Below are 27,956 nucleotides of genomic sequence, written 5' to 3'. Positions count from 1 at the left end.
AGTTTGACTTTTAGTCTGAAGGTAGCGCTACGCTCAGTAAAGGTCCCGTCTTGAAAGAATAAGGCTGCCGGAATTTGGAAGATATGCAGCGAACGGGTTTACTGTTTGTATCTGATATCTACTGGGAAAATCTGCCCATGCGTGCGCCGTAAACTCAAATATGGCTGACCTTTTCGAAGGCAGTGACAGCGATTCCGGCGATGTTGGTGAACTTAAGCTGAATGAGGACTACGCCAAGAACTACAACAGGTGGAGGGAGAAAGAAGAACTCCAGAAACGTTAGTAAATGAGCTTTTTTTGCTCCTGACTATTCTGGCTTACATGCGCAACACACGTGTTTACGGCCACACTTTTACTTGGCGGCGAAACATGTGGCTTGTTGCGTTGGGTACACATGTTAACTCTCCTGTGTAGCCGTTTATTCGCTCCGGAAAACCTAATGAAGCCTTTTAATCTGTTTGTGTGCAGTGAAGGACAAATACGGGGAGAATGTCGCCTTCGATTCTTCATCTAGTTCATCAGAATCTGAGGATGAGGATGCAGAGGTGAGCGCACCGCGTTTCATTCAGCCAGCTTCGTTTGTTCTTAGGCGTTTTACCACTGTTTTGCAATTCCTGCCTGTGCTATTTCTGACAGGAGCTCACTCCAGCCCTCGAGAAAAAGTTCCTGGAGACTCTCAGCGCGCTTAAAAGTAAAGACCCGAAGATTTACGACAAGGAGATGGTGTTCTTCGAGTCTACAGGTGAGGCTCTTTACTTCGGGCTTGTGGTGCTCAAGCTGGATGTGTAAAATGGCATGACGTTTTGCTGCTTTGTTCTTACGTTGTGAGTCTCAACTGTTTCTCGGCGTTCAGTTAAATGCTCACTTTCTGGTTAAGGACGCCTCGCACCATTGATCTCAGTAAAGTGGGGCAGAGTGTAAATTGTGTGCCATCGCCGAAACGCTAATATCCTTCCTTCCACCAGAGTATACCTCGAAGCAATCGATCGTAGTCTGGTAAAGAGGCACCTTCATATGTATGAGCTTGCCTGCGTCCCTGTGCGTTGGTGTTTTCCAATGTGCGAAGACCATTTTGCTGCTGATTACCTTACACCGCGTCTAGCAGCGCAGAGCTGCCCAGGGTCGTGTTCTTCCAGTATCTTTATCGTTGCTTGCCTAAAGGCACCTTGGTGAAAGCAATGCGTGGTGCCTCTGACATCTTGTCCAAGCCATCCGTGCCTTTTGCATTCCTGTGGGGTTGCTTTTTCTTTGCAGTTCTATTTGTGGGTGCAGGATTTGTGTGCTCAGAGCAGGTTTAAGTGGGTCATGCTTGTGTGCACTCTATTTCTGGCTTTAGCTTATCAGTAGCATTTGTAATCTACCTGTTGGGGATTTTCTGCAGCTCAAATTATTGGTTATATCACATTTAAACTATGAAACAGTGGGCTTTGTTTACATAAGGAAGCATGGGGGCATGTTGGAACATGGCTGCAATAAAGGATAAGGCAGTTTGAAGGCTGATCAGCCAAAGTTGATTGCATCAATCATTTATCGGCTCTGTTGTACCATTTTCAACTTTTCAGGAGACTCAAGTGAGCAAAAGAAGGAAAGAAAGAAAAAGGACAAACCCATGTTCCTGAAAGACTATGAGAGGAAACTAATTGTGGAGAAACAGGGGTAAGCTTTTTGCAGCAGCCTTGGGAATGCTGTGTTTACTGACACCACGAGTTTTTCAGGACTGCACGAAACTAGATGTTAAGTGGCACAGACGAACTGGCTGTAATAACACTCTCATCCATGAATCTGTTGTCATGAATCTGTCACAGTGTCGTTTCAGATTCCTTGAAGCTCTCGTAACGCAGTCGACTAGAATTTACAGGTGTTTAGAATTTTGCAGCTTTTGGACACTGGATGGCCTGTTGGGTTTTTGATTGTTGGGATCACCTGAAGTTCGTCTGTACCAGCAAGGGAACAGATTTATGCGAATATCACCGCCATTATGATTCATTTGGATAGCTGCAGTGTATTCGAGAAACACTAATTGTAGAACTTGTCACGCCACCAATGTGTGCACGTTATTCAGCATCGTCTACCTTTTGTGTTGAGGGGAAAGAGGACCTCGTTAAACTATTCTAATTACAAAAGTGGGCATCAAGCTTGTGGAGCTATTAAGATACTGAGATTTGAATGTTTCATTCTTTGATTACTAGCGGTTGCCACAAAACAAACTGGATTCTTTGAAAGCAGTACAAAATTAAAAAATCTCCTTGAAAACTCGTACATTTATGGTTGCATTTAAAAACGTTTTTTAATGGGTAAAGATAGTTAACATTTAAAAGTGATAAATATGATGCATCACTTTGCCTTGTGTTATGGTGCAGTTTCCAGGTGAGATTGTGTACTGTTCGCTTCAAGATGGCAGGAAAGCCAGAGGAAGTGTATGAATTATAGTGCTTGGAAAAAAATGGTAAATTTTCAAGCCTATCTTTTAAGTTCCTCTTGATTCCTTGGAATTCATGTGACTTGGATAATTAGCTCGGCTGGTTGCTGGCTGATAAATTTGTGACTTGGTCTTGTGCGTAGTGTGTAGCAGATAATTGCATGCATTCCTTAAAAAAGGTTGAAGCATGGTTGCTCTCATCTTGTAACGCAGAGTATTGTCAGATGACGAGGATGATGGTACGGGGCCAGCACATCTCAAGCAGGGACAGTATGCTACTGCTGTTGAAGAAGAACAGCTGAAAAAGAGGTTTGTCATTTTCATATATTCTGTGCATCAGAGATCCCGTGAAAGTGCTTCACAAAGGGAGTGAGGGTTCACATTCGTGAATGAGTTGTTTAATGGTGTACTTGAAGCTGTCGTGGTTAGAATAAATTGCATTGGCAGTGGGAAGGTCGTTCCGGTGCTTGGATGCTTGAGGCAACATGGTTGGCAGATAGATGAACTGCTTTGTCCTAAATAATATGGCATGGTTGACCTGTGACAAAACTGAGCTGCCAGGCAATTTGTGGTACCAGCAGAGGTGGGCAGTTTATGGCAAAATATATTTCTTGTCCCTGTGCTTGTCTATTCAGTTTGTATATTTTTTGAAATTGATGGGACGGAGCTGGTCAGTAGTAGGTTTTCAGACTGCACACCCTTCAGGAAACTGGCTGAACAGCTCCATTTTTGCAATGTGTCTCTTGTATGTACGTTTTTCTATTCGTCTCGCAGCTTATTTTTTAATGTGAAAGAACCACCTGAAGTACCTTATCCTGTTGTTGCATTAAATATGGCGATACATATTTAGTAGAATTTGTTTACTTGCCATCCCCTTGCTGTGACTTGACAGCTATGCTGCCAAGAACTCTGTGTCATAGGCTTGGTACCTAGTCATGCTTTAATGGAAGTGAAAATGCCACCATCTTTCAAGAATTTTCACTGTTAAGAAATTTATTGTGTGATTGATGTTAATCCATGGCTGTCTGCAACTTCCACATTCTGTGCTGTAACTTTTAGACATTAGAAACAAAAATTTTTGATCTTTGTGGTCTGTGTAGACAAGACGCCCTAATAATTCAAGGAAATAAACTATGGTGTGGAACAATCTAGTAAAGTAAGGACGAACTGCTATCCTCCTGCTCATTTTTTTTTCTGCGGCAGATCTTTTGTAAAGTTCACTGTACAAGAATGGAAGGCTGGGGATTTTAGTGGAATTTCATTATTCTTCCTCGTGAAAAACAATTTTATTTTTTATTTTTTTGATGTGCAGCTTCAAGGAGGCGCTTGTGGACTCTGATGATGATGGTGAGGGTGGATCACTCCTCAAAACGGCCAAGCAGAGTAAAGAGGGACAGGTGAGAAAAAGCACAGTCCAAGAAGGTTTGGACAAAAGAGGCAGGTAATGGTAGATTATTATAAAACTCCAGAATAAGCTACAGAGTGATAGTTAAAGGGACACCAAAGACTACGTTATCGAATCTTTTCTTTGTTAGTAAAATCCAATAGTTCGGCATTTTGTGGCTTTGTTGCTGCTTGTCCAGCAGCAAAAGGTGCATTTATTTCTAAGAGATTTGGATTCGAAGTTGAAAAGCTTTTTCTCTCCGCCACGATTCAAACTCTGGATTCTCTGAGGACGAAGTGGGAGAAGAGTGAGAGTGACGTGAAGCGGCGGAAATGGAAACGAGGACCTCGTAATTGCTGGCGGCGAGCACCAACGTTATGGTGGATCCTGTTCCTGATACAAGGACTTTCTTGTATTGCTGTGATCTTGACGAGTCACTTTCTTTCACTTCCTGTGATGCTTGCCGTAAGCTTTATTGCGTGCTGATGTTCACTTTGATCACACTTAACAATGGTATGCTTATTAACGCTATTGTGGTACCTTCAAAAGGTTTTTTTCCCCCACTAATGTAAGAAAGGCATGCAAAGCTGTGCGGCGTTGAATGTGAAAGCCTTTGCACTGCCTAATCAGATGAGGGACAAATGGCCGGAGTTAAGCTTTTCTTCATATTTTTTTGTCTATAGCTTTCAGGTCAGTGTTTTCCTTTGTGCATGATAATTAAGAACATTCATGTTTAAGCATACCAATAGATTGAGGTGACAGTAATCTTTGTAGCCATCATTGGAAGTGAACGAGAACTTGTTTTTGTGTGCGTGCGTGCATGCGTGCATGTCTAATGTTGAAGGGCATGGTTTTTCTTTCTTGAAGGATGCTGCTGATGAAGAATACAGGCTATGGCTGAAGGGAGAAGTCAACAAGATTCAGCAGTCGAAAGATGCTGAGAAGCTGGTATGTGCCGATTGAAATATTGGCACTTGCATGCTGTGTTAATGGTTTGTAATAATACCACTGTAGTGATTGTAACAAATCTAGGGGAACAAACCAAGGGGAACTTATCTGTATTCTTTTCAAAATTCACAAGCAGTTCCCCCCTGCTCAGGTGCAACCTAGATGCTTATGTATACATTTCAGTCCAAGTTCTGCTTATGACTGTTCCATACAAAATATTTGTTCACACTGCTTATCGCTCACCGACACCTTGCTTGAGGCTCACTTAGTTGATCGAGACGTACTATACTCTGTTTCATACATAGCAGGGAATGCTGTGGAGGCTGCAGATATAGTGTGTCCGCGAAAACATATTACTCTGCCACGTGCCTTTCGTCATTCTCGAAGCCTCAGTGAGTGTTTGGACATAAACAAAGAGCGGTATAAAACGAAACGGTACCACTGAAAATTAGGGTTGAAGCTGTGATGCGCTCATTACTCGGACCTCCTGGCTATAATTTTCACAGAGTGTGAACTACTTTTAAGGCGCGGATGGAGTAAAGGCAATTCGCCCCAACAGCCGTGTATCAGACCGCTGAAATAATTCTTACTTCTCAAAGTCTCGATGAGTTGGAGGACGAAAATGTGGAAAGAAGTAAAACAAAGTCCAGCAGATTTCCATTCATGGCACTGAAGATCTGTCACAACTAAATATACTAGTGTTCGCTTTGGTTGTAGGGCGAACTACTTTTTAGGCACGGACTTAGCCTGTGCGAACAGGCGCGCTAGCTTTGGCAGCGCTGCCTACTCTGTATGAAACAGAGTAGTCTTTGCTGAAATGTATTCCAGCATAGCAAAAACAGTGTCATTGCTATATTGTACAGCACTGGGTAAATTGCGTGTAATTAGCTTTTCCTTGCCGGAAACAATTTACAAACGAATTACCGACTTATTTTTGACACCACTTGCCTGTCACAGCTGCATGCGGTGACGCAACTACGCCGATGTTCCCAAGCCTGCCTTCTACACACCCACGTGCGTGTGTTGTGCTTGCATAACAGGGAGTGCAAAATTTGAGAATAAAAAAAATCCAGGTAAAAAGTAGGGGGTGTACAAATTGTGGGGACAAATTATGTGAGTAAATATGGTATGTGCCAGAAAGGTTGTAATGGGAAACCTAAGGGAAGGCAGAGCAGGTAGACTGACTTGTCAGGTGCTGACCGTTGCGCTGAATCAGCCCAAATCTTCCATGGGGCAGCTTACCACGTGGGATAACCCTTATAAATAATGCCGTCAATGTGGTAAATGTGTAGGCTCATGTTGGCCGCTTTCTGCCATTCCTGCAGGAGTTGCAAGGTTCGCAGTAGAGAGCAGCACGGATTGCACAACAAACTTAAGTGATATTCTAAGGGGGGGGAAAAAAAGGGAACTCTGGGTGATGTAATGTGGGGAGCAGATGCCTGATGGTCTGTTGAGACAACCGAGTTGATTCCAAAGGGAGGAAAGTACAGCCAAACATAAATGGAGAGATAAATGCGAAATGTGTGCTGAGATAGGCAAGGCTTTTGTTCTTCAGTGGGCATGATCTGGCTTGTAATGGTGGCCATCGTCGTCACCCACCGTGACTGCCGCATTTCTTATTGCATTCTGGATCATTTGGCAGGCATGGGCTCATGCACGTGCATGCTTGCTTGCAGGGTTATCTTCGCAGCTACTGGAACAGCAGCAACTTGGAGAAGTCGGAGGAGTTCCTCCGTGACTACATCCTGAACAGGCGCTACCTGGAGAAGAACCAGTTGGCCCAGCTGGGCGACCAGGAAGACCTGAGTGCAGATGAGGCGACCCTGGAGGAGCAGGAGATGTTCGAGCACAAGTTCAACTACCGCTTCGAAGAGCCAGACTCTGAATTCGTGAGTCGCCCATTCCATTCAGTACTGGTCTCCTGCTGTTATAGTATGGGGGCACAATGGTACAGCACTGGATATCATCCGTCACTGTGTGTCTCGTGTTGTGCTGTAAGCTTTGTGGTGATCAGAAGAAATGCTGCAGAGCAAGGAAGTTTTATTTGGCAGCAATTGCTGGGTTCAAGATGGAGGCGCAAGGTTCTTGTGGGTGGCACCTTCCGCTCTCGACAAGCATGGCAAGTTCTGCACATTGAATTTGGTTTCATGCTGGAGTTGCTGTATTGCAGGTGCAGTGTCACACCGGTCATGGCTTGATTATAACAGCCTCTTTTTGTATTGCTAAGTTGTTTGTGAACCGGGCAGAGGTTCAGCTCTCAAGTGACTAGACGCGTTTTTGTCAAAACACGGGTCAATCCCAGTGCTCTCAAACTTTTTTGCCTCAACCAAGAGTCTTCAAGGAGCCTGTGCGGAGTTGTGCCGTTTGCTTTTTCTGGAACTTCTAGGCCTCTCTGAGTCATATTGATGTTCAACAGCACAATTGTCGCTGCAAAAAAGGCGGGCAATTTTGCAATGCATGATCGTCGTCTCTCTCTCTGTCTCTCGAGGCACTGTGGAAGTGCCCCTGCCATTTTTGGCATGTGGTGTTGTAGCAAAATCATGCACCCTTTGCACATGTGCTTATATCTGCTGCTTAAAGAGGAGTCTTCCTGATGGCCTTGGGCTGCAGAGCTATGGAAAGTGAAGTTTAATGAAGCTGCATGATGTTGTGGAAAGATGTGCATATCAGTGTATGTACGTAATAGGGCAATGTCCTGGCCTCTTTTGTTATGATCATCTGGTCAATTGCCTTTTTGTCATCATGTTTTGTTGGCAGATCAAGAAGTACCCCAGAACAATGCAGGACTCCATGCGGCGGAAAGACGACCGGCGGAAAGTCAAGAGGCAGGAAGTGAGGGAGAGGAAACTGCAGGTAAGCAGTTGTGGCATCAGGCTGCCCAAGATGGTTGTAGGTGCTGGCCACCCTGTTGGCCAACATCGCCTCAAAGCTTTGCTATGCTCATTTTATTACGTTAGCATTAGAAGGGCTAGTGGAAATGATGACAGCTATCTGTCAGTAGCCAGTGGCAGGTGGCCTGCCATGGTGGGCTGATGGCAGCCTGCCATTGGGCTACGGACAAACTGAGTACCCTACCTTGGATTTAACAAACTTTATTATGCCACCTTGGATGTAACAAACCGTATTGTGCCACCTCTGATATGAACTTCACTGTGTTAACCTCAGATATACTCAACCTAAGTACAGTAAAACCTTGATAATTCAAACTCTGCTAATTCGAAATTCTAGATAATTCAAAGAATTTCTGCAGTCCCATAATTCCAATGCAAATTTGACCAGATAATTCAAAGTGGTGGCGTGTACCAGCCCCGTTAATTCGAAGATCTGGGTTGTTATGCGGGAATGCCCTACCCCAATTTCACCGCAATTCGGTGAAGCCACGAGGTGGCACCGCAGAGCGATGCCAATGCTTGTTACGCGAAGCGCCTGAGCCCTAGTACTGCCAGCATGAACGCCATCTAAGCTACAGCTTGTGGACCACCAAAACACGTACCTGCCCTTGTCCCACAACTCGATCATCCTTGCTTCGCGCTCATGATGGGTTGAATGCAAGCAACACCAGCCTGTGCTGTTTCTTTGGGTGGTGTGCTGTGGTGAGAGGGTTAGGTTATTGGCATCGCTGACTATGTACTTAAAGTACGGTTGCGTGTAAGTTGACCTTCAATAAAACAAGTGTCCGAAATCGCGGGGTCGACCTATGTGCGGAGCTGACCTGTTTGCAGAGCTTAAGGTACCGTAAAAACCGGAATATGGGTTGAACTTTTTTTCAAAAAACCATGGTGAAAAGTCGGCCCCCGTCTTATACATCGGTCATTGGCGGAAAAACTATGGAAGTCTTGCAACAATGGGTGGCTGAACTCAATAGCGTCCTTCCATTGCCATCAGCAGCAGTGCCGCCATTTTGCGTTTCCGTAGTTGCAAAGCTATTTTGGTTAGAGGCTGCTTTTTCGCATGTTGTTTCAAAATGAGCGGAAGCTGTCGACAATTAACCGTTGCCTTCAAGAAAAACGCGATTGAATACGCGGAAGCTCACGGCAACCTGGCGGCACAGCGCGAATTTGGAGTATCCGAAAAGAGCATTCAGTACAGGCGGAGGCAGAAGTTGCGTATTACAACTTGCAGCTACCAGAAGAAAACATCATTTCGTGGGCGGACTACAGCGTATCCAGAATTTGAAGGAAAGGTTGCGCTGCATGCAAGATCGCTGGCTGTGACTGCCGAATGCATCCACGTGAAAGTGGTAGAGATTGCGCGTGCCTCTAGACTCACGAAGGCGCAATTCAAGGGCTCGCCATCCTAAGTGGGGCGATTCATGAAGAGGAAGGGAGTTGCTCTACGGCGTCGTACTTCTGTGTGCCAGAAACAAACACGGGAGTCGATGGGCGCGTGATCTTGTTAAAAAATTGGCCGGGTGTACATACGAGCAGCATTTAAATGAAAATAAATACTGTCACCATTGTGCAACCTGTCGAGTCGCATTTGTTTCAATGTAAGGGTGCCTTTCGGTACTTTTTCCACTGAAAAGGTTTTTTTCATTTTTAGAATTGGTTAGTTGGAGGGGTCGACCTATATTCCGATCCGACCTATAGTCCGGTTTTTACGGTAGTTTTGGACAAGCGGCGGTTAGTATGCGCCCCTGCCGGTGCCCATTCCTGACAGGACGCATGGGGCTCCAGCCTTCAAAGACGGTTGTTAATTCGTATGCAAATCGGTTCTGCAAAAGAAAATTTCAGTTGTGTGCTGTTTACCTGGCTCATATGTGCTGGCAGTCGCTTCCTTCGATAAGCGTTAGGCAGCACGAGAGCAAACTACTAATGATCCCCGAGACCTGCGTCGCACCAGAGTCCGAAACTATAGGTATGTCTGTAGTTTTATTTGCTGTTAGTGAATGGAGTTGCGTGCCGGTGTTGCCGTTTTTCTGCTTTTGGTCTCCATTGGCGTCAGTCTACTGTCCTTGTAATCGCATTGCTACACGTTTCTTGCTTCGAGTTGCACGCGCTGTGATGCCATTCCACGGGAAACTAAAAACAAAGTAAGGCAGTGGGACGAAGCGGGGTAACCTGTAATTGCATTCAACTCTTTTTGGCCAGCAAGAGCTACGAGTTGGAAGGTAGACTATTATGTAATAGCATGTTCCTGCAACAAAATTTTTTTTCCCGTGTTGGGTAATTCGAAAACCTGGTTAATTCAAATATTTTCCATGGTCCCGTTGACTTCGAATTAACTAGGTTTTACGGTAAGCTACCTTGGATATAACGAATTTTCTGTGTGCTGACCTCAGACATAACGAACCTAAGTATGCCACTTCGGATATAACGAACTTCATGTCTGGTCTTTAGAAGTAACGAACTTGGCACATGGACCTCGATTATAATGAACTTAAGTTTACCACAGTGGCTATAATGCACTGTACTGTGCCAATCTCAGCTATAACGAACATTTTTCTGCTAACGCATTCAAGCAATCCATGGAGGATTGCCTGAGAGTTCTTTCTGCTGTCCGTTACTGTGGCTTCTAGTTGGACTGGAACCAGATTTTCATTAATTTTTCATACAGCGTTATATTTTACCATTTATCTGTTAAAATGTGTGTGCTCAGTGCCATCAGGCAAAATATTGAGGAAACATCAATAGGCTGGATGCTGAACTTGTGCAGAAGGAAATGGCTGTTTCCCATTATTCTTTTTTTTTTTACCCTGTAGTGTTTGCAAGTGTGCAGTGTGTGGCACATCTTTTTGGCCATTTTTGCAGGAAAAAGAGCAGAAACGAGAAGAAATCAATCGGTTGAAAGCACTCAAGAAGAAGGAGATCCTTGAAAAGCTTGAGCGGCTCAAAGAGGTCACGGGAAACGAACAGGTCGGCTTTGCAGATGCTGACATTGAGGGAGACTTTGACCCTCAGGAGTACGACCGACGCATGAATGTGAGTGATAAGCACTCACAGCTTTGCACAGTTTTCGGGATTGTTCAAGTCACGTGTTCAAGTGAACAACAGGAAAACGACGGCACATTCATTGGTAGCTACTTGAGACTTACTTTGAAATTCATTCTTATCATTTTGTTTCTTGTTTCAGCAGTGTTTTGGTTTCACTTGATGTATGGCTGGATAATGATACTGTGTTTGGCGTAAGTCACTAAAGCTGGTTACAAGACAATTATGGTAGGGTCTCTCATTTCACGCTTTCTCAATAACCTCACTCCAAATCTGTGACAGGCATTGAAAAAAGGAAAACAACAACATTAGTGTGTACAATAAAAAGAATTTGTTTGTGTGGAGCCATTAGTCACTTCCCTCAGGTGAATTTTTTTTTTTACGCCTCAATACATGCCATGTCCGTGAGGCTACATTGCCGTTAAGAAATTTCATCATTTCACGTCTTGTATTCCTGCTGTGTGGCACTAATACAGAATGATGCCATGAAGCTGTGGGACAGTCCAGATTTTTCAGAGCCTGTGAAAAATGTGAGTGCTATGTTGCTGTTGTCATCTGTTGTCTGTTCAACTAAGTTGAGTTCACTGGAGGCTCTTTGTTGAGTCATGATGCACGAGAATTAAGGCTGCAGAAATCGCTGCCACAGTGAACGTTTTAAAGAAAGAAATGCTTTGACAAGCTTAGTTGGGGATTCAGCTGCAGCCTTGAGATTGTTGCTATAGCGGCCGGCTGATTTTTTGGACTCTGTTGAGATATAGTCACGCACTTCACAGGAACACATATTCGCAGCCAGTATTTCAAACATTGTGGAGTCCAGTGAGTCGAATTTTGTCTGAATATAGATGCGAGCAAGCATCGCTGTAGCATTCATGCTGCGGCCAGTTGACTGTTTTCCACCTTGAAAGATGCCATTTTAGATTCAAACAGATTCACTCAGAGAGATTGGTTTCGATAGACCTGGCATAGTCTATTCCTTATTGTTACCACTCATTAATGGCACACTCTTCAACCTGTTTGCAGTTGCCTACAACAAGCGCATGTGCGTAAGCGCGCATTCACATTCATATTTGGGCAGCGGAACTGTCCGCGGCGGCTCGGACACTGCCATCCTTGGTGTGGAGATAAGGAGCAGTTAGATGCTCTCGCTTCTTCTTGCGAGTAAAGCTGGATTTACCCGCGAATTCCCTCTTTCAGTCTTCACAATGTTGTTGCCCAAGGAAACAGGCTCTCTCCTTACCACATGCGGCGAGGGGCATGCAATGCAGCGCGCTGGCGCAGAGTCTGTGCTCATCACACATATCAGTGTCAGTGACATGAGGCATGGTGTGACATGAAAACAGCACGACAGGCTCAAATACATGCTAACATTATCACTTGCAAAGTGGAACGTGGGAAATGCAAAATGAGGGATTTTTCAAGCCATACTTTTTTTCAGCAAGGTGATTTTTTTTATGTTTATGGTTTTTTTGGACTCATAAATTATTTGGACCATTTCTTGGGCCCCGCCAAGTTTGAAGCATTGGCAATTGCACAAACAGCTGTTTGGATTACCTGTCGGGGGAAATCATCATCATCAGACTGACTACGCCCACTGCAGGGCAAAGGCCTCTCCCATATCTTTCAACTTAAGCCTGTCCTATGCCAACGGCGACCACCCCATCCCCCCAAACTTCTTAATCTGATCCGCCCACCTATCTGCCACGGTGGCACAATGGTTATGAGGCTCGGCTGCTGACCCAAAAGACGCGGGTTTGATCCTGGCTGCGGTGGTTGCATTTCGATGGGGCCAAAATGCTAGAGGCCCATGTACTGTGTGATGTGAGTGCACATTAAAGAACCCAGGTGGCCGAAATTTTCCGGAGCCCTTCACTACGGTGAACTTTCTGCTGCCCCCTGCTAAGCAGTTTTCTTGGAATCCACTCCGTTACCCTCAACGACCAGTGGTTATCTTGCCTTCACATTAGATGCCTTGCCCAAGCCCATTTCTTCCCTTTGATTTCAACTAGGATGTCATTATCTCGCATTTGTTCCCTGACCCACTAACCCTACTCCTGTCTCTAAACATTACACCTATCATTTTCCTTTCCATAGCTTGCTGCATTTTCCTTTATGCCCACTTCCTTCACGTTTTTTTTGTTGTAGGGGACCTAACAGAGTACATGGATTACAGTGTGTTTAATTGTGCAACAGCACATTCTTATGCTTATTCCTCATGTGTCCAGGCTATCTTCAACAACGAGTACTACGAGCAAGAAGCTGAAGAAGTGAAACCAGAGGACCCTGTGGATGAAGAACTTGGATGTAAGTGAGCAGGTGACAATGTCATAGTGTACTGTTCAATCTCCATTCTTCTCTGCTGCTGTTAATGAACTTGCACTGTAGTTGTGCTTCATGTGCGACTACAATTTTCAGAATGTGTTATTTAGTTTTTATTTTATATACAGTCGATGACCAATTTTTCTGAACCTCTAGGGACTGCGAAAACGACCGAAAAATGGGGCAGTCCGGAAAATCAAATTTCACTGAAAGCATCATGAACTCATTGCCAATGTGGCTGAGAAAGGGAAGAAGGAGTTTTGTGTGCATTCTGAAGCTCCTCATGACTAAATTTCGCCGCGTGTCATGTGCACAGACGACGGGCAGCGGCCGCTTTCACGAGCTCGGCCTGGCTGTGCTGTTCTCGGCGCGCCGCCAATAAGCGCACTGGTTGGGACGCTAACGATGCAAAAGCGAACGCCCCGCTGCGGGAACTGCACTGCACCCGCAGTAAGAAGGGCCCGGAACAAGAATGCAAAGGTGGCGAAACGATAAGAATCGGTAAACGGCATTGGCCTTCGTAATTAGGCCTAGCGACTAGAGCCAAAATCGGCATCATATTTGGCAATATGCACTCTGCGGTGGCTTGCATTTAGTGAGAGGCGTCTTGCCTGTCATCGAAACAGCAGTTGTTTACATTTTTTCAATAGAAAAGTCAAGAGTTGCAGTGTGTGTTTTGCCGCGGTACGCTGAACTCGCTTTGAGATGTACCATTTTCTTCCGCGCTCGCCGTCTCTATGAAGCTGTACGCCTCCCACGCGCTTCGCTGCTACCTCGTCCCGTATTCACGACGAAACATGTTTTCCGCGAACTCTGAGTATTGTTCAAGTTTGTACGATGGACGACGTTCGAGAACAGTACGAATTCAAAACCACACGGGCACAATGTGCCGACTCGCGCAGAATTTCAGCCTCGCAATTTAAAAGGCTCCCTTTAAGCTTGAACTTTAGGCCTGTGCAAATATTCAATAATTTCGAATATTTGGTCGAGTGAGTGAGGTGAGTATTTCCTTATCGTAAGTGGTGGAAGGGGGGTTTTTAAAGGTGCTCGACAACTCTTCAAATGCAATTTGTTGTCAAGTCAATATTTATTAATTTGGATAATTAAACTTGATTAAATTATTAATTATTTGCGAAACAAAAAATTGCCTGTGGTGTGCAAGATGGCTTTCAGCAGTATGTAACTGGTTTCACTCGCCTGTCTCTAATGGTTTATTTTTTAACCCTTGGCTCAAGTTAGCTGAGACACCCGGTATACATAGTTTCCCACGTCCTATAGAAAACTGCAGGTACGCACGATGTGCTAGTCGTCTTTCTTCACAACATTTAAAAAACTTTCAGGATTGTGTGCTAAAGTGAAGATGAAGCCGTCAGGCGCCAGAAGCACTTTGTTGAGTGCGACAGTGAAGTTGTATACTGCATCCCACTGGCATGCGGAATGTAGTGTAGTAGTCATACAGGTAGATATGGGGAGCATGAAAACTAATTAATCACCCGGGCAAGCTGGCAACGCATTCTGATCGTTGCAAAGATTGTAGGCCTCTGTTTGAGAGAATCTCATTCATAGCCCATGCAAAAAACAAAAAAAGAGAATTCATTGAAGCCTTAACAATTACATCTGCAGGTTCCGAGAAATGTGGAAGCAATGTTTCACTCTTGTTGTCAGGTAGCGATCTGGAACTGCTGATTCTGTTGCGGTGATATGTTGAGGTATGGGACTCATCCTGTAGTGGATGTTTTCCATCGTCAGCATTTGGCTTCTTTGGGTCGGGTTTATTTTACCGTCCTTCTTTCATTCCGCTATCTCTTTATCATTCGCAATTTTTACAGTTAACAAATATGGCTCTAGCAGCGCAGCACATGTCGTTTCTTTATAAAATTGGAAAACCTTCATCACGAATAAACAGTTGTCAGTGTGTTGTGTAATTTGTTTCATTATCAGTAAAGCTTGTAGCGTGTTGCATGTATGATTGACAACATGCTGACTCTGAGTGCCTTAATAATTTGAATTCTGATGGCCAGCATATTCCTTAAGATTTAGTTGGGCTGAGGTGGCTTTCAAAAGAACTGCAACTCCAAAATTTGCTGCATCGTCCTTTGTTTATGTTCAGTGCAGTGTTGTGTCTGTTGGTAGAAACCATGGTTCCTGCTTTTCATTTTGATATACACTAAAGCCTCGATAATTCAAACTTGGATAATTCGAAACCCCATGAAATTTGAAGAATTTCTGCGGTTCTATAATTTCTTATGTAAATTTGATCGAAAAAGCGAAGCGGTGGCGCGTGCCAGCCCAGTTAATTCTAAGGTCTGAGGTGCTGTGGTAGGATGTCTGATCCCAATTTCACTGCCGACCGATGAAGCAACGCCACCTCGGAAAAGCGCAGTGGCGCTGCAGTGCGGTACCATTTAGTAAGGCCGATGCTCGATATGTGAAGTGCCAAAGGCCCTGTGCTCTCAGCACAAAAACCAATCTCTTATGCCTTGCGGACAGCTGAAGCATGCGTCTGCAGTGGAGAAGACGTGCTTAACTGCAACGCAGCCGTGGACACCAGTTTCAAAGTGACATACTCTCAGCGCTTCGTCAAGGCATGGCCGGACTGGAGGCAGTGGCTTGCATGTGCGTCGTTTCTCTCCAGCCTGGCTGTAGTCAAGGCTGCTCTTACTGGGCATTGTTGCATTGAAGCGCCTTCCACCCCTAACAGTGTCAGTGCGTCTTCTTTGAGTAGCGTGCCGTGATTAGAGGGTTAGGTTGACTGTCTTCAAAAAATGACCGTCCTAAAGTTTGGGGCTAACCTGTACGCACAGCCAACCTATCTGCAGGGTCTAAGGTAGTTTTGGACTAGTGCCTGGTATAGTACGTGCCTGTGCTGGTTCCCGTTCCCGGTAGTACACATGGAGCTGCTTGTGTCAAAAAAATCTTTAATTTGTAGGCAGGACAGTTCCACCGGAGAAAATTCGTATTGCGCACTGTTTACCTGGCTCGTTGTCACTGGTGGTTGCTTCCTCGGATGAGCAGTAAGTAGCGCGAAGGCAAACTTCCGATTTTGATAATCTCAAGGACGTGTGTCACGCTGGAATCGGATACTACAGGACTATGTGCAGTTCAGTATGCCGCTTGTCAGTCGCACGTGAGTGTAGAGGCAAACGCCGCTTTTTCGCTTTTGATCTCCACTGGCTTCGGACTGCTGTCCTTGTGATTGCATCGTTACGTGTTTGTTGGTTTGAGTTCATGAGCGCAGCAATGCCATCTTGGGGAAACTACAAAAACAAAATGTGGCGGTGGGACGAAGCACACGAACGGCAGGGGAAGGAGGGAGGGGGGTGTAAGCATGTCGACTTACAGTTGGAGTCAGCCTTTTTTTTAGCCGGCAAGGGCTACAAGCTCGTTTGTCTTTTACGCTCGGCAATATACGGTAATTGCAAAGTTTGTCCAGTAAGGGTGCCGCGTTCCCGCAACAAAATTTTTTGCATGGATGCATTTTTTTGGTATGGTTGGTTAATTCAAAAACTTGGTTAATTCGAATATTTTTTGCGGTCCCAATGACTTATTAATGAGGTTTTACTGTATTGGTCCAATGTTCATGGTTGTTGACGCAATTTTGAGCCATGAAATTGAAATGCAGCATCTTGTTGCACTTTCAATGGTAAACATTTTTATGCTCTCTAGAGTGAAGAGGTTCACACGAACGCCAGCAATATGTGGCCAAACAAAATGAAGACAAGCTACTATACATCTCTTCATAAATAATGTGTACAAGCAAACATTGGGATAATTAACTTGGTAAAATCGACATTTTGCTTTGCTGCACCAAAATTCAGTTCTAGTGGTATAGTTTGTTTGGTAGGTTCACCAACATTTCTGCCATGAAGTAATTTCAGGTTTGTTTTAAGTTCTTAGTTTGACGTCTAACTGTAAATTATGATAGGATGCTGATAGAGCTGTAGTCGACACTGTGCGTTTCAAGTTCTAAACAGTGGTGTTTAAAATATACCTCACTCTAGGGGTGCTTTGCTGAGGTATTCTTGACTCATCTATGGGGGTGTATTGCAGTGGAAGATTGGGACCAGTGGCAGGGGGATGAGGAGGACGAATGTGCTGAGGGCAAACAGAACTGGACAGAAAACGGCGATGAATCTTACCCCGGTGACTTTGTTGAAGCCGGGGACGACGAAGATGTGAGTACACTAGCATGCCTTGCTTGCTCCCATTGGCTTTCCTGCTATCCTAGTCATTTACACAATTAGTTAGATCCATTCATGACGGAAACGGGCAGTCATTGAAACCAAGCAGCACAGGGGATGTCTTCTTTCTTTTTTTAATTTGTGGTTTTTCATCAGTGGGAGATTAATAAAAGCAGCAGAAAAAACATCTGCCCGAAAGCAGAAGACTGGACAGCCGTTGCCATAGCTCAGTTGATAGAGCACCGGACGCGAAATTCGGAGGTCGTGAGTTCGGATCCCACCAGCGGCATGTAGTTGTTTTTCTTTTATTAATCCCCCCCCCCCCCCCCAAAAAAAAAAACATCCCCTATGCTTCTTGGTTTCAGTGACTGTTGGCTTCCGTCATGTGTGCCATAACGAGCACCTCTTTCCATGCCCTTGTCTGCTGAATAGCTACTGTATAAACGCCTGTTAGGTACGCACCCGTGTACGAGCCGCACTCTGTTTTCCTGACCGCAATATTAAAAAAAAAAAGATACGTTTAAGGGCTGCGCCTGAACTTTCCGCGACCCACACGTGCATAGCCTTCGAAATGCACACACCATGGCTTCTGCAGTCAGCTCCGGCTGCGAGCAATGGCCGCGGAGGCCACACATGAGCACAGAAGCTTCCAGAAGCCGCCTACAGATAGTGCCCGAGGCCGCAGGTCATCATCATCATCGTCAACTTATTCCTCTGCCGCGAGCTCCCACTATTCATATCGGCGTCAGTATCACCAGCTGCAGCTTTTTGTGGCTGTGAAAGGCACGGGAGCTGTGGTAGCGTGTTAATTCATCGTAGTTGTGGCTTTTTGTATGCTGCCGCCGAGCGCTGCAATTTTAGTACGATGGGCATGCACCTTAATAGCCACATGGATGAGAGTTTGCTCTCGAACACGGTAAGCGTGCGGCGGGCAGGAAATTCGACGTGGCCGAGAAGTCCATCTGACGATGGTGCAACCAAAAGGATGCATTGAGGAACACAAGCTGCAAAAAGCACGCTTTCCAAGGCAAGCCATGCAAGTTTCCCAAACTAAATGAAGAGCTGCTCAGCTATGTGATGGAAGTGCGGAACAACGGCTACGCGTTGACAGTGGACAGGCTGCATGACTTCTTGTGGGATGAGCATGCACCACAGCACAGCATCAGCTCGGAGTCAGGAATACTTCACGAGTGACGATTGAGCGTAGAATAACAGCCGCTCATTCCCTGATTGGTGTGCTTTTACTGAATTTTTTTTTTTCACACATCGCATGTATGGACCGCATCCCGAAAATTGGCCCTCGAATTTGTAAAAAAAAGCACTGGTCCTGTTGTTTTTTTTCCTTGTCCTCGTCTTTTGCGCTATTTTCGCTTAAGTATGTACCACCAGCTGACCCGTCTTGTCATCGTGTTGAAGTGCGGCCTTTACACGCGTTTATACAGTATATCCATCACACATAATCATGCATGGAAGAAAGTTACCACCTTCCATACCTGAGCTGCTTTTCTGCATGGCAGTTCACTTTCTAGCGTTGGATTGAACAGCAACAAAAAAGGGCATTGCCAGTTCGGGTGCAAGTGCTCTTCGAAATAAGCATTTGAGGAGGAAAGGACTTGTTCAGTGGTCATGGTAGGCTGGTAATGACAGTTTCTTTAAGTATTTTGTCTTTAGTGTCCTTGAGCTACTGATGTGTAAGTAGATTGGTTCAACATGCAGCTGCCAGCTACAGCATTTATATAGTAGAGTTGAACTTAGTTGTACCGAAAAGGTAGAAAATCATAAGATAGTTCGATACAGTTAAACATGGATTTAACGAACCTCCATATTCATCACAAGACGGACCTATAGGTGGCGGCACCGTCACTCCACTAGTGTGGATCGGCAGCCAACGGCACCGGCTGAAACATATGCGCGGCAGTTTGCATCCCAGTTTACTGAGGGTTTTCCACCGAAGAAAACATACCCTCTGCAATGTATGAGTGATATACTCTTTTATATGTTTAGATTAAGCGTATGAAAGCCTAAAATCACCGAATGCTATATAAAAGAAACACGGATTGTAGGAAAACACAAACCCCGGTTTTGTGATTTTCTCATGTTTTGGCATGTGTTTCCCTTGTACTTCGCTCACGGGCCTGATATATTTATTGCGTCACACTTCCCTAACGGCAGTTTTGTTTTTTCTTTTCCTTTTTACTAATGTGCATGCCACTGCCTATGCCACAGAAGTGATATAGTTGTACGGGTGTCAGACAGGCAAATTTAGTGTGACTGACTGCCAGCGGGCGCATTTCGCCTCATGAAGTGTCACTGTGGTGAGACACGGTGCTACACTTAGAAAATAAATGCTATTCGAAACTTACTTTTTCCAGCAACACCACACTATGCATGCGCTTTCCCTCCACTATTTTTCTAAGGCGACATTGCTCTGCCTGTCTTCCACGACAGGTGCTTCACTGGGCAGACATGACGAGATTTCGGATGATATATCAGTTGCTGGGCTAGCATTTTCTGAGCCCACGTAGAGGTGCACATACTTTCCACCCTGACCTGCCTAAAAATGTCACGGTCTGGTTAACTAACATTCTTGAGTCGAAGATTAAGTAGATTAAATGCAGCGTTGGTAGCATACTGCCCGGCCCACAGATGGTGAATGCACATATCTGTTCTGGCTAGATGACACCAGCACTTCTTCAAACTGTTGCCCCTAAGTAAATCATACTGGCATTACACAAAAATTATCATCGCGAAGGAAAGCTGACTGTTGTTGCGTGTACCATGTGAGTAATGTTTCAGCCGAGTGGAGTGAGCTCGCCGAACTTAATGCAAGGCTATGATTTTTGCTGCCAATTTCAGTGAAGTTAATCGTGTGACACTGTGCGAATGACTCTGAACACGAGTGTCACTCTTTTAAAATGACAGTTTGGCCATGTGACAGGAGTATTACGGTCACCAAAATTTAGGAGCTTCAGCGATTAATTTTTTATATGGTGATGTGCAAGCTACGAATTAGTCACTGTGAAGACACTGCAGGTCGCTTCGTGTGAATGTGGTTAGGCGTGTGAAAGGAGTTTTGAGGGAACGAGGATTTCTTAAGCACAGTAATTATTGGCAATGCAAGTCTGATACAAAACATAAACTAGAGGATATTTGGAAAGTAGGCACTGGAAATAAAAACCTTCTATGTAAAACCTTCTACATATTACTGTTCCAAAAAAAATCTATTGTCTTTGGTAAACACTGGCAGGTGTGAAGGGAAATATAGTGAAGCACGCATGATATTCAGTGCTCGTATTTTCCATTCCATAAGCTGAAGTAGTACTTAAGTTGCTCTTATTGTTCTCTTAATTTTTATTTGTCAGTAGCATTGAGCTTAGGCAGGAGAGCACTCGCAGTTAGCATAGCACGACCGTTACTTCCTTTATCTAGTTTGACCAGGTAATATTTGTTGTTTGATTTGAAGTGCTGGACATGATGTGAATCCTCAGACGTTTTTTGGGGCAAAATTTTCTCACTATTGCGATATGGCATGCGCAATAGCCTTAAAGCTTAATAGTAATAAAAATATATAAATGGGGCCTTACGAAACCGATTAACATAGAAGAAAAAACTCAACCTGATCATGCAGATGGGGGGAATAAAATGGCCCGTTCAAACTGCTGATGGCAATGTACAGTCACTGGGCAGTTGCATTCAGTTGTGTGGACAGCAGCGACCTGTTCATTGTTGTTTGACAAGGAACTTAACGCCATCGTCACTGTGCTAAGTCGCTGCGTGGCAAAGAGCGTGCAGTGCTGAAGAACGACAGAGGATGTCATGATCCAGCATTGCGTACTCGATATAAACAATTATTTTGTCAATGGCAGCTTAAGAGGCAGACGAGTAAATAGGAGCGCACTAAAACAGCGAAGCAAACAACAGTCACAAGGAATGTGTGTACGCGTGCATGTAAACACTGCTGGAAAGCAGGCGACGTAAGTGGGCGTCCACACTATGGAGGGTTCGTCGCTGCGACGCGAGGTGGCGTCTGCTCGATCTCATGGCCAATAGCGAATTCCTCGATATTAGTAAGTTTTTCGATTCTCTAATGCCGGCCATTGAAATGCGTGTATTTGACACCTCCATGTAACGAAGGGGTTGTGGCGGTTGACCTTGATATAGAGTACTCACTATGCCAGTTATCTGTTAGCTTGTGCTGAGTTAAAAAATGTGGTGGAAAAGTTTCATGACGATAAAGCACGAACTGACATGGGGGGAACGCCTACTATCACAACGAATGACCGCATTTGACACAATGCGCCATGCTCCAGTGCCGTTAGCGCATCTCTGCTGCTTTCGCTTTTGAGAGTCATGCCACGTGACACAACAAAAGTTAGTGCTCAAAAGCAGTGAAAAAGAATAGAACGCAGCAAAAAAGACTCAGCACCAGCATTGCATGGCCATCATTGTCGCATGATTGCTTTTGCGATTCAAACGCTGATAGCTCTCCTGCGTCGGGAGCGGGGACGGCGGAGAGCACTGGCTACGCAAGGCGAAGAGTCCATTTCCTGGGGCAACAGTGGTGGGTAGCCCAAAGAAGGAAAGAATTCTTTCCTTCCTCCATGGAGAGAGGGAACATTCTGTGACTGGTCTACCTTGCTCCTTCCGTTTCTATCTTACTCAACTGATCCCCTCCTCTCCTCTGTCCTTTTAATCCCATTCTTACGCACAGCGTCATTGTGGTGATCATTCAATGGAGACGGTTACAGCGCTGTGTGCCCCTCTCTTTATTTACCATCCACCAACTACTCTCATCCCTTCCCATAATTGTAATGCGACTGCAGTGCAGTGCAATGCTGCTGTGTGACTGCGCACTCTCCTTTAGCTCGGTCGCGGTGCCCCTGCCTTCCTCACTCTCTCCACACCACTTGTCGTTATGTGAGCTGCAACAGGTGGTGGCGGTTGCTGGTGCATCTGCGCTATCAGCTCGATCACAAAATGTTTTGTGTAAATTTGCAAGGTGATATCAGCTACATTTATTTTATTTTGGTTTTTGTTCTGCATTTTGTTCTCGGTCTGCTCGCGAAAACTGCATATAACAAAAACATTAATGTAACAAAAAATCCCAGGCCTTTTTTTTTTCAGTTTCGTTATGTCCAAGTTTAACTATTTGTAATGCAAAATTAAGTGAAAAACACACTGAAGCACTGCAATTAAATCAATGAAGGAACATAGTGAAGCGGGAGAGTTCATCCCAAGTTTTATTGCCATTTTGAAGGCACTCGTAGCGATTTCAGAGGCCGCAATAAACTGAGCGCCAATTTGGTTCTTTTTCCCGCACTGCACCACCAGGTTGAGTGCCAGGTGGGGTGGCTTCCTTGCATTACAGCCGTGCCGTGTGTAAAATGGTACATCAGAGTTAAAGCTATCTCCGTTTTCACCACCTCTATGACAGGTGATGTGAGCACAGGATGGTTTTTCTGCAAGGCTACAACCGTCCGCGCCCTGCTTCTGGGGCACTGTTGACAGGTGCGAGAGGCATGAGCACAGGCTGACCGTCTGGCTGCCACCCTTTTCCGCTGTGGCATCTTTTTGGGTGCTGTAGGCGAGTTTGAGATCAGAGCACTAGCGTGAGATAAAAAGTGCGAATCTTGGCATGGGCGCTTGCCGCTTCGCCACCAGCCACTTGCGTAGCGCAGCGAAGCCTGCTGCCTGCCATTCGGTTGGACACTGCTTGGCATTTGGCAGTTCTGTATATCATTTTGTGGCCAACCGCATTTGATATTGAATGTGTTTGTTAAAAATGTTTAGGAAGTGTTGGATACAGGCAATAATTCAAATATCCATGTTAGTTATGTTGAGGTTCAAGTGGATCTCCTTAGTGAGCTTGCAAACTTGTGCCAATGCTGCTGTTAAGCCGCACGCTATTGTGTGCATTTTTATCAGTTGCAAAGATTTTTTCCACTGTCAGAGCTTGGTCCGTAACAAATCCTTTTTCATGTCTGCTGTGTTGGTTCAAATGATTTTAAAAATGAAATTTTAAAAAAGTGCCACAATTGTATGATATAAGCTGATTTTGTCATTTTACATTTTTAGCTGTCTCCGCAGTGTACTAAGACAGTCTCATTCTTGCAGGAATCAGAGTGGACGAGTGAAATGAAAGGAAAACGCCGGAAAAAGTCCCATTTTGCTAAGGTTGTAAGCAAGAAAAAACCAGTCTTCGACCCCTGTAAGCAAACTTGCGTATTTGCTATTTCACGGGCGTGCTAAAAAAGGGACACTAAGCTCCCCGTGGATTGGGTCATGACATCGTCTGCTAACAAATAGTGGTTTTACGTTGCAGGTACTGGCCACGGCGTTACATGCACTTAAAAAGGAAATAGGGCTCTACACATGCATTTGAGCTAGAAATTGCAGTTGGAAGTTATCGGCTCCTCCCCCTGACTGCCACACGATTCAGGAGAACTTTTAAAATTCAGTTAGAAATTATTCGCTGCGCCAAATGAGCTCATATTTTCCCCAGTTGTTCCGAGATGCATAGCGAACAAAATGCAGTAAACAGCTTGAGCCTGAAAAATGATATCGTGATCACTTTGAGGGTATGATTGATAGCGTTACTGGCTCCCTCCAGTGGCCTGGGGTCCTCTTTGCATATCACTTCACAGACACGGACACTGTTGGACAAGGCACACACAGCCTCCCTTTAACCAAGTCAAACAAACGTGCCTCAGTGGACTGGGGGTATTGTGTCTGATAGGTTCAATTGTCATCTCAGTCACTTTTTTTATGGTGCACTTCATTTACCTTACATTCTTACATGTCATAATGATGTTTGAGTCATGTTGCAGTCTTACACTCACAGTTTATGTGATGTTTGAACCACTTTACAAATTCACTGCTTCATGTGTAACAACACTACCTTTTCGACCAGTCTCTATTTTCTTGTACGCCACCAGGTTCTCGGCTTGATGGGAGGTTTAATGCTATTGTGTTAAAAATGTTTGGTTCTGCATCCACTGTGCCAGTAGGGGATATGCAAAATTCTGCAAGTGCGCTTTCCCGCATAACAATGTTGCCCAAGACTGGGTGGCTGATCATGCGTTTCCAGCTGAAACAAAACAAGAAGGAGTAGTTTTTTTGTTTGATTCTTCCAAACTATGTTCCTTACATTCTGTCCACACCCTTAGCACCTGTCCTGTAGCCCACACAGCTTTTCTAATAGAGAAGTCGACCATCTTGTCTTTGGCAACATAGTTATGTGGGAAAGCACACTTGCGGAACTTTGAATATCCCCAAGCTGTGAAACCTAAATAGGTTGTACAGTAGGGTAGCTTGCTTTGATTGCAACTCCTCAGATCTGTGGCTTGTGATAAATGTCTGATGAGGGGCTAAATCAGAAAAGTGTGAAAATTTTTTTTAGCCACATCTTTATGTCCTTTTCATTCACTCCGTATTTCTATCTGCACTTGTATGTGGAATAATAACAATGTGCACCATTTTGCTGTGGGTTGTTCAATATACCCGGCTGCTTGCTGGCTGCCATTGCATTACCAGCATTTATGCATTGACTGGTAATGCCCAAGTTGCTGTTTCATTATTCTGCAGAATTTAAAGCAGACCAGGTTTTTGCTGGATGTTTGTGAAGCTGTTGGTGTGGATTTACTGCGTTTTGCAACCAACTGATATATCTAACCTTAAGTGTGTGGAGATGCAAAAGTTAGCTTTCAAAAGCACGCTTTCAGGACTGCCTGAGAACAAAATACGTTGGGCAGAAATGTTGCTAGTGCTATTTACTAGGCATTTTTACATCAAAGTGATACACTTTTTCCTTCGTTTTTGAGTGATCACTCGTAAGCAAAAGACAGCCTGCAGAAAGAAAGCAGCGTAGAAAGCAGTTAGGAGCGAGGAATTGTTTTGAGTATGAAAGAGGCCGTGTGGAGCCGTGGCCTGTGTTTTGGGGCAGATGAGCAGACATCACAAACTGTTCGACTTAGTATATGCACAAAAAAAAGAAAACAATAGCTGGCATATTAATGTGGCATATTTCATTGCCTGGCCTGAGAGGGCAGGTGAGCAGGCAAATAGCATCAAGGTTTCTGAAACAAGGACCATGCCTTCCTGTGGTCCTCATTGTAGGCCTCATTGTTACAAAAAGCAGCACCTTTCGACAGCAGGATGTACTGCACAGCTTTTCTTGATCTGTGTAGTGACTGCCAAAATAAAGTAAACACTGGACCATGGTATTTGTTTGATTTCCTTGCAGCGAGCAAGTCTTTTGAGGAGTATTTTGACGAGTACTACAAACTGGACTTTGAGGACATTGTTGGTGGAATGCCGACCCGTTTTCGGTATCGTTCTGTTGTGCCCAATGATTTTGGCCTGACTGTTGAAGAGGTAAATGCATGGGCCATGTTGCTTGCTTGGTACTATCGTTTTTGGGCATGCTTGCTGGGAGATACTAGCCAAAGGGTGACCTTGTTTTAAGGTGTAAGCCTTACTTGCCCCATTGAGTGAAAACTTCTCTCCCCCCTGTGTGTGTGTGAGAGAGATATGGTGCTCATAATAGGGCATCATCATGCGGCTTGGCACAGGTGGCGGTTAATTTAATGATTGGTTATGCGAGCTTGCTTGGGAAGAGCAACCTGGATTGCACAAATTTCACTAGCAGTGCACCTGCCATCCCAGGGCAGTGGCGCATCACTTAACCGCTGCGCCACTGTGCCGGGAATGGTATCAGGACTTTCAGGGATCTATGAATGTTAAGTAGAGAAAGACCAATTCTGCATATATAAGCATTAACCCATTAGCTCTCGCTTCATGCCCTTAAGGCAAATCACGTGCAGATCAGAAGGGGTGCGGCGGCGTCGCAGTGGCAGCTATGTAGATCCATGCAGAGCTATAATTGCCAGCTGCGTGGCATCAGGTTACATCACATGGTCACATTGGAGCGCGTGGCGACTGTATTCACAAAGTGAGCGGGCGGTCGGGCTTATGCTTTCTCACATGTAAGCAGGCTTGTCTCTGCCGGCTTTTTCTTTGTAGATTCTTTCAGCCAAGGACAAGGAGCTGAATCGATGGTGTTCTGTGAAGAAAACCTGCCAGTACAGGTGAGACAATGGCAGCATTCTTTTCCAAAAAGCCAGCCCCTTTTCTGTAGCAGTGTTCTAGCTGACAGATGAGACTTGTGCCTGCCTTGTGTACTGTGAAAGTTTCATATCCACACTTGCAGCTTTGAACAACTGCTTTTTTTTTTACTTGCAAACATTTTATACTTGTTCTATAAGAACCGGCTTGAGTCTGCTTGGTGTTACAGCTGCATGAAAGTTGCAGTTTCTTCATCGTAGCCTGTTTTTTTTTTGGTCTGTCTGGCTAGGACTGAAAATGAAGAGATGCAGGACTACCGCACATTCCAGGAGCGAGCCTCGAACTTCTATTTGAAGCGCAAGGTCTTTCCCAGTTTGTACGGAGAGGAGGCGTAAGTACTATGAGCCTGAAACCATTCATTCCAATTATTTGTTTTAGTTCATGCAGCCAAAGATATTGACTAGATGGCAAAGGGATGTGCATTTTTACAAAGTACAACTTTATATTGTAGAAGTGACAGAGCTAGATTAATCTAGCCATTGTTTTGCTGAAGCACTTTGTGCAGTACACTGTTGGTACTGGAGGAGGCAGAGGTGACATCACAGCGAGGTACCTTGCTGTCTCTTAAGTCAAGATTGCTGTTGTATCATAAATTTTTTTATGCACTTTGTAACCTGCGCTTACCAGCTGTTGTTAGCCGCAACAGCTTTTAACATTATATCCTGCATGATGTTGCACCATCACCATCTTAGTGATTAACACCTCCTACTGTGTGATCATGAGATCAGAGCCACATAATTCTGCTTTCAGCACTGAAACCAACCAAGCAACACCATCTGAGGAGCAGGAAGGGGGCAGAAAGAGGCGACGGAAAAAGAAGAAACTAGGACTGGCTAATGGCACCAGTGAGAATTCCTCAGAACATGCGGAGGCCTCTGAAAGCTTGTCAGGAATAGCAGCTGTCAACCCAGCCATGTCGAAAACGATGACCTCTGGCAAAAGGAAGCGCAAAAGGAAGACCTCTACTTGTGATGACTCTGCATCTGGTGTTGGTTTACAACCTGGAACAAGCACTGTCACCAGTGATTCCTCTTCAACACAAAGCGTTAAGCCAGATTCATCTGCCAAGCTCAGTCAAGGCTCAGCATCTTTGGAGATATCTGGCACTGGTAGTGGAATGGATAAAGATGTGAATATGCAGACAACAGCCAGTTCTGAATTGTCAGCAAGCAGGAAAAAGCGGAAAAAGAAGAAGGCAAACGGCACACAGTCTTCAGGGCCCGTCAATAAACAGAGCAGCCTGGCACCAGCCTTCAAGGTTTCTGCCAACAGGCTCAAAGCCTATGGCCTCAACCCCAAGAAGGTCCAGAAGCAGCTGATATATGGGAAGAAGAAGACTGGCTCGTAACAAACTCCTGGAAAAGAAAGACAGGTGAACATTTATATGTGTGTGGATAATAGCAGAGATTCATTTTATTGCTGGCTGTAAAACCTGTAAATATATTGTGCACATGACTGGCTTTTATTTCAAGCCTTTGGCTTCTTTTTTACGACTCTTGTTATTACGACAAGATCGCAATACAATGTCATTCTTATGAGATAGTATTTCTGGTCTTGAGAACGTTGCACGTGAAAGCTTGAAATGCTTTGACCTGGTTTTCAGAGAGGACTATTAAGTCTGTAAATGCCGTAAAACCTGCGTATAATACAGACCA

The 27,956-nt window shown here is 44.7% G+C and overlaps 1 protein-coding gene across 1 annotated transcript; it reads left to right on the top strand.

Moving 5' to 3' along the window:
* Positions 1–35: 35 nt before the first annotated feature.
* Positions 36–27,839, top strand: LOC144110155 (protein KRI1 homolog). The gene is made up of 17 exons (XM_077642997.1): positions 36–278; positions 469–545; positions 637–742; positions 1,563–1,656; positions 2,633–2,728; positions 3,732–3,816; positions 4,671–4,751; positions 6,428–6,640; positions 7,509–7,604; positions 10,502–10,672; positions 12,904–12,982; positions 17,048–17,172; positions 23,293–23,386; positions 25,421–25,551; positions 26,200–26,264; positions 26,531–26,632; positions 27,052–27,839. Exons 1-17 carry the CDS (start codon positions 161–163, stop codon positions 27,647–27,649), a joined length of 2,331 nt encoding a protein of 776 aa, XP_077499123.1. The 5' UTR covers positions 36–160; the 3' UTR covers positions 27,650–27,839.
* The last annotated feature ends 117 nt before the right edge of the window (positions 27,840–27,956 follow it).

The sequence above is a fragment of the Amblyomma americanum genome, chromosome 11, assembly GCF_052857255.1.
Source record: "Amblyomma americanum isolate KBUSLIRL-KWMA chromosome 11, ASM5285725v1, whole genome shotgun sequence".
NCBI classification, from domain to species: domain Eukaryota; kingdom Metazoa; phylum Arthropoda; class Arachnida; order Ixodida; family Ixodidae; genus Amblyomma; species Amblyomma americanum.
Note: the sequence above shows the minus strand (reverse complement) of the source record. Positions and strands in the feature narration are given on the sequence as shown.

Excerpts from the sequence above, each read along its gene's own strand:
- LOC144110155 (XM_077642997.1), top strand. The coding sequence starts at position 161 with ATGGCTGACCTTTTCGAAGGCAGTGACAGCGATTCCGGCGATGTTGGT. Across the intron at positions 4,752-6,427 it reads CGAAAGATGCTGAGAAGCTG|GGTTATCTTCGCAGCTACTG; the intron begins GTATGTGCCGAT and ends GCTTGCTTGCAG. Across the intron at positions 26,633-27,051 it reads AGTTTGTACGGAGAGGAGGC|CACTGAAACCAACCAAGCAA; the intron begins GTAAGTACTATG and ends TTCTGCTTTCAG.